The 12,769-nt window shown below is 39.6% G+C and overlaps 1 protein-coding gene across 2 annotated transcripts in view; it reads left to right on the top strand.

Moving 5' to 3' along the window:
• Positions 1-12,769, top strand: part of frmd3 (FERM domain containing 3) — a 67,084-nt gene that overhangs the window by 33,722 nt on the left and 20,593 nt on the right. For both annotated transcript variants that reach the window (XM_080894274.1, XM_080894275.1), the window contains exons 6-9: positions 2,441-2,564; positions 4,361-4,448; positions 8,174-8,262; positions 9,709-9,772. In XM_080894274.1, the coding sequence (XP_080750400.1) occupies positions 2,441-2,564; positions 4,361-4,448; positions 8,174-8,262; positions 9,709-9,772 (365 nt within the window). The remainder of the gene's footprint in view (positions 1-2,440; positions 2,565-4,360; positions 4,449-8,173; positions 8,263-9,708; positions 9,773-12,769) is intronic.

Below are 12,769 nucleotides of genomic sequence, written 5' to 3' on the forward strand. Positions count from 1 at the left end.
TAAATATTAAATAGATTAAATTAAATCAAAATTTGAATATAGTCCCAAATCACAACAACACTAAGATAATACCAAGAAAATAGAGAAAACCTCAACGATGATATGACCCAATATAAGCAAGGGCTTTGGCAACAGTGGGAAGGAAAAACTCCCTTTTAGCTGGAATAAACCTCAGTAAGAGTAGGCCATCTGACATTATCCGTGGGGGTGAGGTGGAGGAGATACTGTTTATTGATTGTAAATATCCAACTACCCACCAACACCACACTATCTAATGCTAGTTTGTCTATCTGATGTTTTTATCATCAGTGCTTTTTAATGTCATTTATAGAAAATCACTGACAAACACAATTTTAACATGTAAAATCAGATATATCAACTGTAGTCCACATGTTTGCAGGTTTATCATTTTCTTCATTAAGCTTGAATAAACAAGCTCATTGCAAAGAACAAACGTTTAGGAAATTTAAAAATGATGCCAACTAAAAGTAAAATACCTCTTTTAGGTTACTGAAATAACTTTATAAGTCAAAGTGATGTTTTAAGTTTGTTTAATTCAAGATTTCTATTCTGAAATACCCATGTGCTTTTTTTTTTATTTACATTTTGCTGATTTATAAATACTTGTCTTATTCAAGCATTTAAAAAGTTCAGCTAACTGTCATTACTATGTATAGTTACGCAGTCTGTTAATCTAGCGTTACAGAATTATAGTTTTAAATTTGAGCATCCTCTTGCACTGTGTTGGGTAAAATTCAACACTCAGTTAATTTAATGTGCTTAACTGTGTATTTGAACCAAACAATGATCTTACCTAATTATATCAAATGTAACTGAACTTTCATCCAACCTCTGTGTAACCACAGTCTAACCCCTGTTTGACTAAGTTTGTCCTCATTAACCGGCTGCATTTCACAGCATCACACTGTCATTATCCTACTTTTTTTTTTAAAAAGTAGATGTATGTGGACTACTGGGAAAAGGAATAGAAGAGATTTTTTTCTACAGTCAATTAAACGTAACCGTTTAATGCTGAATCACAGCGCAGAGCCACTTGCTTTAATATGGATTAAGAAAAGAATTAGCTGGGCTTTATCATATAAATGAACCCTTGTGGCTCATACACAAATCCTTGAACTGTGCTAACACCCTCTGATTGGCTCATATCCCCAGAGAAGAGAGTGTGACTGGTTCACTTATCTCAAAACAGAGCATGTCTGCAGTGTATCATTGGCTGCTCTGATTAACTACGACAGGTCTCTGTCCTACTTTGTCAGGGTGTTGATTATAGAGCTGGGGAATAGTTTGAGGATTATTGTTTAATTAAACTCCAGGCAAGTTTTTGATTAAACCTTTATAAAGATACTTAATTAAGATATCATTAAAAAAATAAATTAGTGGATTCAATGAGCACAACAATGATCTGTTATTTGAGTCAATTGCTCATAAGTATCTTATTCTGTGGAAATAAAAAAAATTAATAAGGGAAAGATCTGTCTTTGGGCCTTTGTCTTAATTTGAGCAACCAGGAAATTTGCTGATGATACAAAGCTGTTTAATATTACAGCGGGCATTTTGTACTTGGTGCTATATGAGCTTTCTATTTTTCTGTGGGGGAAAACTGGAAGTTTTTTAACCCTAACTGTTAATATGGTCGTAGCCAGAGCAATCGTGGCTCAAGAGTTGGCAGTTCGTCTTGTAATCGGAAGGTTGCTGGTTCGGACAGTCTCGGTCATTGTGTTCTTGGGCAAGACACTTCACCCGTTGCCTACTGGTGGTCAAAGGGCCCGGTGCTGCCAGTGTCCTGCAGCCTCGCCTCTGTCAGTGCGCCCCAGGGCAGCTGTGGCTACAATGTAGCTTGCCATCACCAGTGTGTGAATGGGTGAATGACTGAATGTAGTGTAAAGCGCTTTGGGGTCCTTAGGGACTGAGTAAAGCGCTATACAAATACAGGCCATTTACCATAGCCGTTAGTCCAGCCACCCGCTGCACTCATGGTGTCACAGCTATTCTAACACTTTACACACAAATACAAAACAGGCATGTGACCATGCCTAATAATAGCTTGCAGTCTATAACTGTTCTGACCCAGCCATTTGCAATCCTACAATATAAATATAGAAGCAGTTGCATGTAAATGGAATAAGTACTATAAAATTAAAGTTACAAATTATAAGCTTGCTTAATATGCAACGTTCAAGTTGAGTAAAGCTTATTTGCAAAATAAAACATCTTTCTTTATTTAATTTTGCTTTACAATGCAGTTTTTATGTTAACCTGAGCAACATGACTACTAATTGTAGCTTCATACTATATATGCAGTCAAGGTGTGTTAAATTAGTTCTTTCAATAAGTTAACAAACAATGTATACCCATTTCCTGATGTATTTGACCTATTTTCAGATAATATTTTTACTGAAATCACCCTTTCTCTTTATAGCTGAGCTTGGGGACTATGACCCAGAGGAGCACCCATCAGACTACATCAGAGACTTCAAGCTGTTCCCTAAACAATCCCTCAAACTGGAGAGGAAGATAATGGAAATTCACAAGAATGAGCTCAGGTGAAAGACTAATATATATATTTTTTGTCTCGTGGTTTTGCTGTTTGTCTGGAGAAGGCTTTTTTGGTCTATTGTGGGCTTTTTGGGGGTATTGTTATCACCTCGCCAGGCAGACAGGCAGTGTGTACAGCCAAGTTTGTGAATGTGATAACTCGATGATAAGGCAATGTAGGATTTTTGAATTAATTGAGCTTTGGCGCAGCTACTTTTTTGAAGATCTTGAGAACACAATAACAAGGTGATGAAGGAGTTGCACATTTATACCATAGGTGCATCTACTAGGAGGCTGAGGGATAGCACTAGCGGCCGCCAGTACTTTTTTTATTGTTGTACCGTTTGATGTTGGTGGCAGGTGCTATGCTCACTCCTGTGATCTGTGTTTTAAAACAGGCTGCTGAGACAACTGTCTACACAGCAGACAATAAAATGCTGCCTTTCTTTCTGGTTAGACACAGAATTGTGTGATACCCAGAGATTTAAGCTTCATTGCACTGGAGAAGGTATTCTCAGTCGAGATTTGTTTGAAAGTAAATAAAAACATCCATTAGCTTAGAGGAATGAGCATGAATTATTTATTTCATGCTCCGTTTAGACACCTTGCTTGTTACTACTACAGAATTTAAATTTTGATGAAAATCACTCATCCCTGATAAATTTGATCGTCTTGTGTTCTTTTGCATATGAACAAAAGCTAGGCATTCTGGGTACCACAACTGTATCTTTGAACCCTTATTCGCCTCTTTTCAACCATGTGATTACCTTTCCTGAAGGGAAAATGGTTCTGCAATAAAGAATAGTTTGAGTAAAGAGTCATTAAAAAAGCATGTACTCAGTAGATTGACTATGTACTCTACAGGTACAGAATAAGTTTCTACATTACATGCAGTACAGTATACATAAATCCCCTCTCCTGGGTTGTTTGTGTGTTGCTGCAGCGATTAATAATGTTGTGACCGTCACACTTAACAGTGATTATAAAACATCAAAGACAAATCCTTCATTTCCCACAGCACAGAGGCAGATGATGCCAAGTGCCCTCTGTCTGGCCCGATGGGTACGACTGACAGGATTAACAGCATGTTGATCAGTACTGAGCTGTACAGAGACTTCAGGTGATTTTTGAATGGGAAGCACTCTGTCTGCAAGCTACATTTCCACAGGCATTCTGTAATGGTTTTTATGCTTTCCTTTATCTGCACAGACAGATCCAATATATGCGTGTGCAATTTTAAAGTTGATTTATATGTCTGGAGTCTTGAAGTGAACCAGTGTACCACACTCATTTTCCTAATTTGCAGCACTTAGACTAATGAGCAAGTAAAGCATTAATGCCCCGCCCCCCCCACAACCCCTTTGCCTGGTTTGTTATGACTGTTTCCTTTTATAATAATAAGAGATAAGTGTACTCACTTTAATTGGTTAAAAATTCTGTAATACTTTTATTTAAACTGATATTGTCTAAATACTGTAGACTTAGTACGACAAGCAACCTTGTCCTTGTAAAAGAAACTAGCCTAGCAGTGGAGGGTTAGTGCTGTTCTTTCTGGAGAAAAAATAGCAATCCTTAGAATAAAAAGTCAACGCAAATTTGTTCACAACCAAACTCCCTAGATATTGACCTTTAAATCTCAAAACTCTAATAAGATAATTGCATGTATTGATTTTCTATCTGGTTGTATCCGACATTTAAGTGAAATCCAATTGAAAGTAATCCAACATAGGAACACCTTAATAACATATTCTTCAGTCTGTCAGTGTATAAAGTTGGGTCTCTCCTTTCCTCTATTTTCTATCAGGGGCCAGTGTGCTGAACTAGCAGAGCTGAACATGCTCCAAAGGGCTCACAGTCTTGAAACATATGGAGTCGACCCTCACCCATGCAAGGTAACGTAACTGGAGAATATATACAGTACACAGTAGCTTTACACATAATGGGTTACGCACTGATTTCCACACAGATGGCTTCATGTGGGTGTTATACTTTCCATGCACACAAGCATGTGCGTATCCACTTGTGTTCGTGTGATTTCGTCATCATAGGGTGTTGCGTGTTCCATAGACTGTATATAAAAGATGGATGTAGCCACCGTGTCATATGTTGATTAGTGAGCTCCCGTTCTAAAGCTTTGAGGTGAGTATTTTTGCCATCTAAAAAGCTAGTGCTGGATATGACTGTGAAACCACACATTCATTGACTAATAATTTCAGATGTACAGCTCAACAGCCAGTGAGTATAGTTTTCCCATTTTAATAATGACCATAAGTTTTTAGAAAAGAAAGTAATATTTTATTAAGTACAAGCTTAAACTAAGGGTTGAGCTCATAAAGTCACGAGAAAAGGGTTTGCTGAGCTGACAGAGCAAGAGAGCCAAGGGCTGTTTTCCCAAAGACTTGTATACACCCAGAAGTGTTTTTGCACCAACATGAGGCGCCCCCTGCTGGCCATTAAAAACTATGCACGTTTTAAGGCAATTATGCATTGGATGAACTTTTCAGATGCAAAAGCTACATTCATCTCTTTTGCACACAGTCTATGGTTGGGCCTGTGCAATTTGTTGTGACCTTATAGACAGATGGTACATACTGTATTTTATGGACAATCACACCAGCTGTGCAGCTGGCAAAATTAACCAGCCCAGGACACAGATTAAGTAAGTGTCCAGATGAAAATATGGAGGTTTTGCAAGAAAATAATATTTTGCCGACAGCTGTCACCAATTAATAGCTCTCCACACTGGTAACCCACTGCTACTACTACTACACGAAAACACCGTTGCACACACGTGTTGCACCGACGCAAGCTAGCAATTCCGTAAACGTCTCTATTGCTCAAAAAAGAAACAGCTCCATCCAGTGGCGTGTCGCATTATAGCACCTGTCTACCTGGCCTCACATACTTGCTCCAAGCAGATTAGGAAATAATTTAAGGCCAAGAGCTTATGTGCAATTTACGCTATCACATCCAAGCCAGCTAGTTAATGTTCCCTCCTTGAAAACTAAATAAACTAGGTCCATAAAGAAGCCACTGTTCTGAGGACACAGTGACTTCACTGACTGATCAGAGACCACCATGGTTAGTCAGTGTCATTGATTTGTCTTTCAGCTTTAAATTGCTAAAACTAAACTGTACTATCAGATATGTTACACTTGCTATTCTGCTTCATTCTCCTGTTACTTGTTTCTTTGTTTCTTGTGCTATCCCAATAGATTGAACAGACTGCATCTGATAAAGAAAAACAATATTTTACAACTTGCTCATGGCTCGCTCTCATCCTTTCTGTTCATCTTCTGCCAAGCTGAAGTGTGAAATAGGGACATCCTCTTGTGAACAGACAAATCAAAGGATACAAAGCAGATTAACAAGATATTTAAATTCTGTCTAGTGGGAAGGATCCCCTTTATCTGTTCCACTCTTGTCTGGCAGGCTTTTTTTAAATTAGTTTGCTGGAAATAGCTGTTACTGCGAGTACTGTACTATCATCAGTGTTGGGTAAGTTACTTTAAAATAGTAACTTAGTTACATCACTAGTTACTTCTCTCAAAAGTAACTCAGTTACTTCAAGTTACTCGTTACTTTCAAAGTAACTAGTTACTAGGGAAAGTAACTAGTTTTACTCAGAATTCTCTTGTTAATGTGTTGCTTCCATAACTGGATACCCAGCAAGATTACCAGTCTTCTAGCTTGCCTACTTGCCACAAGTGCACTGTGCCACCTACCAATAGAAAGGAAAAGATAATGTGCATATTTCCACAAGAGAAATCCCACGCCTGGACCGTCATTGACTGCTGCCATGATTCTAGCCTATGTCACAGCGTCATGTGCACCTTTAACACAAAAACTGCAGTCGTGGTGCTTTCGATTGTACTCAGAACTCGGAAATTCTGCCTTCTGAATAGGAAGATGTAGGTAACACCAGACTGCAGATGAGCCGCATACAGGGCTGGACTGGGACAGAAAATTGGCCCGGGCATTTTGACTAGAGACCGGCCGCCATTATAGGAAAAATCTTAAAGCCTTTGAATGAAAATAAACACTGTTGTGACAGTGATGTACACTGTTCTGATGGTATATATGCATCAATCTATCAATCGTTTGTTGTAAGATTCAGTTAATTATTTTTTAAAAGCTAGACATTTTAAATGAGAATAAGAAAGAAAAGTATTTCTTTGTGCCCCCCTTTCCCTGTTAATGCCCTACATGCCCCCCTGGCAACACTTTGCTAGATCCGCCCCTGCACAGTTACCAGCTGTCAGCTACCTAAAAAAGGATCCTGGTGTTATTTGTCTCTCAGAAACAGTTCATAACTTCCCTTCAACTCATTCATGTCACCTAAAAGGTAAACCTGTTTCTCCATCACAGCTCTGATGATTCAGTAAGGACATCTCCTGGTTTCATCTTCATGTTTCCCTCTCACCACATATCCAAACCGACATCATGACCAGCAGCTTTTTTGAACTGTGGCTCCAGCAAACATCAGCTGATACTAGAAATTAATATTAAATAAATTCTAACAACAGCTGATCAAGCTTAAACGTGCTGCTGTTGTTCAGCGCGACATCCCCTGGTTTCCTCTTTCGGCGCAAAGTGAGCGATAAACAAACAAGAGAGAAAAGCCGATCAGCTGATCATTGATCAGTTTCATGATTGAAGTAGAAACAGGAGAGGGAGGGGGGAGAATGAAATAAGAAGAGGCAGCTGTGCAGCAAAGACACTGAATAACTCCAGCTTTGTGTCTTTTTGTAGCTGAATTACGGGACAAACTGTTCCTTTTCACCTCAATAAGAAACGCTAATATTTTCTCTGAATACGAGGTTGGCAACTCTAATAACTTATGAACAAAATAAAGTTCAACATCATTAACTTCATAGCACCCACCCAGCTGTATAGAAACTCCGTCATGCTAGCTAGCACGCAGTACGGAAAAAGTCAGCATAACGAAAATAAACTCCACCTAAACTTGGTTCATATCTGACCCAGAGAGACTGCAGGTCATAACTTCTTACCTGAAGTTCAGTTCACACTTGGACCGGCGGCCGCCTCGGGTCTCTTTTCCTTCTGCGTCCCCTTTCCTTCATCCACCTGCTGGCCTCCACCACTTGCTAATGTTACTGAATCTGTGGAAGCTCCGCGATGCCACCACACGAAGTAACGAGTAACGACCCTATCTAAATCCCAGTAACGACTAACGCGTTCCTGATTTTGGCATAATAACTAGTTACCGTGCTCGTTACCACAATAATAACGTAGTTACTGTAACGCGTTACTTAATAACGCGTTAGTCCCAACACTGACTATCATGCACATGCAGATCTATGGAGATAAAGTAAGTAAGCACTAAGATGTGGGAAGCACACAGGGGAAAGGGAGGGATTTACACAGATATATAAAGATGAATACAAATTTAGAGATTTACTGATGATTAATGATGTGGAAGTTATTATTTTGATTTTTCCTCACTACATCAGATTTAGTCCATCAGTCGGTATTTTAACTGCCTTGTTCTTGATTAATTAAAAAGTTTAATGACAAACATGGGATTTTGTGCATCAACCAATGAGGTCATAGATAGTCCACTTGCCTTACATGCTGTGATATGTGTTTTTTTCAGGACTTTACAGGCTCTACTGCCTTTCTTGGGTTCACAGCCACAGGTTTTGTGGTCTTCCAGGGAAACAAGAGGATTCACCTCCTCAAATGGTAAAAACATCAACCTGTAAAAAGCTTCTTTTGGCTGCTCCCTTAATCACAGGTTGTCAGCACAGCAGAAGGCTCCACATATTTGATTTGTTAGATTCTTACACCAGACGCCCTTCCCTTCACAGCATTTAACGGATTACCGTCTCCAGTCTCGAACTGGGAGTCTTTTGTATGCTGGGAAAAAAGCAAACCACTACAATGTGTAGCCACAATTGTCAATCATTAAACATAAATATTAAATGTCTAATCACTAACAAAGCTAACTGCAGAAAACTCTATATTTATGCTTTATCGCTGAAGTATTGCTAAACTTATAATTTTTATTAGAAGCAAATTAAAATAATCATCTCTAACTTTTCCTTGCAGGCAGAACCGTTTGTTTATTTAAACATGACATCTATAAGATTATCTTGCTACAGAGTGTTAAAATACACTTTCCTATAGCCATGCTTTCCTTAAGCAGCAGTTGTAGTACCTCCATATTCATAGTTTTAAACAAAAGTTCATAAGAATAAGGAGAAAAATGTAGTTTATCTATCAAAAGTAATAAGAATTGATAGTGTTATTTTAAACTATGCACCATTGGTAATTAAACTGATAAAAACACACAATATTTTTTGAAATGAGCTATGTGTGTAAAAATTTTTTTAAAAAGAATATGAACGCAGCCCAACAAATGGCAGTGCAATGAACTTTGCACTTTAATTTGCAAAGTCATCGCGTTTAAAATAGTTGCAGCTTTATAGGAACTCTGCTATCTTTTGCCAATGAATGGCATCACGTTGGCAATTACCTGCAATCTGTTTGTGATACTACAGCGAATAACTGTGATAAATGGCGATAGATGGCGATTTAATGGCAAAATGACGTAGGCGCTTAGCAACCTTAGTTTTATATAGAAATATAAAAAGAATACAACCAGCTGACAACCAGCTGAGTCAAGTCCTCTGTTGCTAAGAGATGCGTTGTAAGCAAGTTCTGCTCATCAGTGCAGACTTACGCAGATTGATTGCAATGTGTTGCCAATCTGTTCGGCTGCAGTTATTTGCAAATCCTACCAAACTTTCTGAGAGTGAGTGTAATCACTTCAGACTGTGATGCTGTTTGTTGGTCTTAAGGAGGTTGCCTACCTAAAGGTACTATTCTAAGTTGCTCTACTTGTACCTGGTTAACAGTTATAGGCCAACCATAGTACAAATATACATTTGCTCCTTTAATCAAAGTTTCTTTTAACCCAATATTTCTTTTAACTGGCATTTTTTCTCTATGACATCAGCAACTGGAACTTGTGTTGCTTGGGTGGCTTCTTGTGAAGACATCTTTACAATGACACAATCAATGACAGCAGAACTTTAAATGTACTTAAAGCTTTAAGTTTAGCATTTAGCCTATATTTAACTCTCATCTGCAGATATTTCAAAGTCTTAACTCTGTGTTTGTTTGCAGGGCTGACGTTAGCAAGCTGAAGTTTGAAGGAAAAACCTTTTACGTCATTGGCATTCAGAAAGAGGTGAGCGAGGTGTCTCTAAAAGGTTAAAAATGATGACTCAAGTGAGATGTGCAGTTTCCTCCATGTCCTGGTGATGAATTGTGCATTTTTGCACCAAAGTAATCAACATCCTGCTGACTTGTTAGATATAAACTTCTAACATGTGTTCATTACTTATTACAAAGGCAAATGTTGCACAGTCAGACTGCAGAATTTGAGATCAGTTGTGTGTTAGTGACTGTTTGCCAACCCTGAGCAAAACGGACGTCCTTCATTCTCTTTCCTCCTTCTCCCTCCCCTTTCCCCCTATCCTCATCTGTGTAATGGTTTTGTCAGATAAATGTGCTAAGTGACTGTACTGTTTGTTATCCTGTCCACCATCACACACACTGTATATGTGTGTCGCTGTTTCAGATCTCCTTAACAGGCAGGATTCACTGTAACAGGATGGTGGGTGTGTTACAACCTCCTAATTCACATTATGTGCTGACTGTGGCCCAAATATTAGACTCCTTCACTGCACCGCATCCCTAACAAAGATAAACTACAATATACAGTGGGGCAAAAAAGTATTTAGTCAGCCACCGATTGTGCAAGTTCCCCCACTTAAAATGATGACAGAGGTCAGTAATTTGCACCAGAGGTACACTTCAACTGTGAGAGACAGAATGTGAAAAAAAAATCCATGAATCCACATGGTAGGATTTGTAAAGAATTTATTCGTAAATCAGGGTGGAAAATAAGTATTTGGTCACCTCAAACAAGGAAAATCTCTGGCTCTCACAGACCTGTAACGTCTTCTGTAAGAAGCGTTTCTGTCCCCCACTCGTTACCTGTATGAATGGCACCTGTTTGAACTCATCATCTGTATAAAAGACACCTGTCCACAGCCTCAAACAGTCAGACTCCAAACTCCGCCATGGCCAAGACCAAAGAGCTTTCGAAGGACACCAGGAAAAGTATTGTAGACCTGCACCAGACTGGGAAGAGTGAATCTACAATAGGCAAGCAGCTTGGTGTGAAAAAATCAACTGTGGGAGCAATCATCAGGAAATGGAAGACATACAAGACCACTGATAATCTCCCACGATCTGGGGCTCCACGCAAGATCTCATCCCGTGGGGTCAAAATGATCATGAGAACGGTGAGCAAAGATCCCAGAACCACACGGGGGGACCTGGTGAATGACCTGCAGAGAGCTGGGACCAAAGTAACAAAGGTCACCATCAGTAACACACTACAACGGCAGGGAATCAAATCCCGCAGTGCCAGACGTGTTCCGCTGCTGAAGCCAGTGCATGTCCAGGCCCGTCTGAAGTTTGCCAGAGAGCACATGGATGATACAGCAGAGGATTGGGAGAATGTCATGTGGTCAGATGAAACCAAAGTAGAACTTTTTGGCATAAACTCAACTCGTCGTGTTTGGAGGAAGAAGAATACTGAGTTGCATCCCAAGAACACCATACCTACTGTGAAGCATGGGGGTGGAAACATCATGCTATGGGGCTGTTTTTCTGCCAAGGGGACAGGACGACTGATCCGTGTTAAGGACAGAATGAATGGGGCCATGTATCGTGAGATTTTGAGCCAAAACCTCCTTCCATCAGTGAGAACTTTGAAGATGAAACGAGGCTGGGTCTTCCAACATGACAATGATCCAAAACACATCGCCTGGGCAACAAAGGAGTGGCTCCGTAAGAAGCATTTGAAAGTCCTGGAGTGGCCTAGCCAGTCTCCAGACCTCAACCCCATAGAAAATCTGTGGCGGGAGTTGAAAGTCCGTGTTGCTCGGCGACAGCCCCAAAACATCACTGCTCTCGAGAAGATCTGCATGGAGGAACGGGCCAAAATACCAGCTACTGTGTGTGCAAACCTGGTAAAGACCTATAGTAAACGTTTGACCTCTGTTATTGCCAACAAAGGTTATGTTACAAAGTATTGAGTTGTATTTTTGTTATTGACCAAATACTTATTTTCCACCCTGATTTACGAATAAATTCTTTACAAATCCTACCATGTGGATTCATGGATTTTTTTTTTCACATTCTGTCTCTCACAGTTGAAGTGTACCTCTGGTGCAAATTACTGACCTCTGTCATCATTTTAAGTGGGGGAACTTGCACAATCGGTGGCTGACTAAATACTTTTTTGCCCCACTGTATGACATGGTGTCTCCAAACTGAAACAGAAAGCAAGTACTAACTTTCAAACAGTGGATGTCTTGCATTTGGGACACATGCTTCATCTGGTTGCTTGATGTTTATCAACCAACAGAGCTGTGGTAGATTCTGAGCAGCAGTTTCAGTGCCTCGTCTATCTGCATACTTTATTTTTTCAGGATTTACAACCGATGTGCTCTTTACCTTCAGTCTGCCTGAAGCAGCTCAAAAACACCTGCAAATCCTTGCAGCTAAAGCCATTTTGCTCTTAAATCTACCAATCAGCCAATCGATGAGTGTCAAAGCTGTTGTCTTCATTACAGAAGCTCAGTTCCGCTCTTTCATCGCTGCTTAACTTGTCAGTCTGTCTGCCTTGTCTGTCTGTTCGGCTCCTCGTGAAAGGCTGAAGATGCACTATTATCTCTGTGTTTCTGTCTCTTCTCTCTGTGTGTAAACATAGTCATCTCTGGTGAGTAAATACAAGTAAAAACAGTAGCGCAAATCGTTGTTGTATTTAAGTCCTCAATTTGACACCTTTACCCGCAGCCCTGCCCTCGCCTCACTTTATGATTGGAGGAACCTTTTATCCATGTTTTATTTCTTTTTTCATGATATTGTCATTAAGTGTTGTTTGTCTGGTGTGTTATATAAAAGTTCTCTCTGCTCTCATTTCATATGATCGCAGTTCTTCTGTGGCTTCCGTCCCCGTCTTGTTCACCATGTAATCAAATTCACCCTCTGACTTCCAGTGAACTATAGATTAACATGCAATGTTTCGCTGCTTAATCTATAACTCTATCCATGCCTCATTCATCTCATTCAATTTTTTCATAACCGTTTCATCCTTTTGATTGTGTGG

The sequence above is a fragment of the Rhamphochromis sp. 'chilingali' genome (assembly GCF_963969265.1).
Source record: "Rhamphochromis sp. 'chilingali' genome assembly, chromosome: 10".
Taxonomy (NCBI): domain Eukaryota; kingdom Metazoa; phylum Chordata; class Actinopteri; order Cichliformes; family Cichlidae; genus Rhamphochromis; species Rhamphochromis sp. 'chilingali'.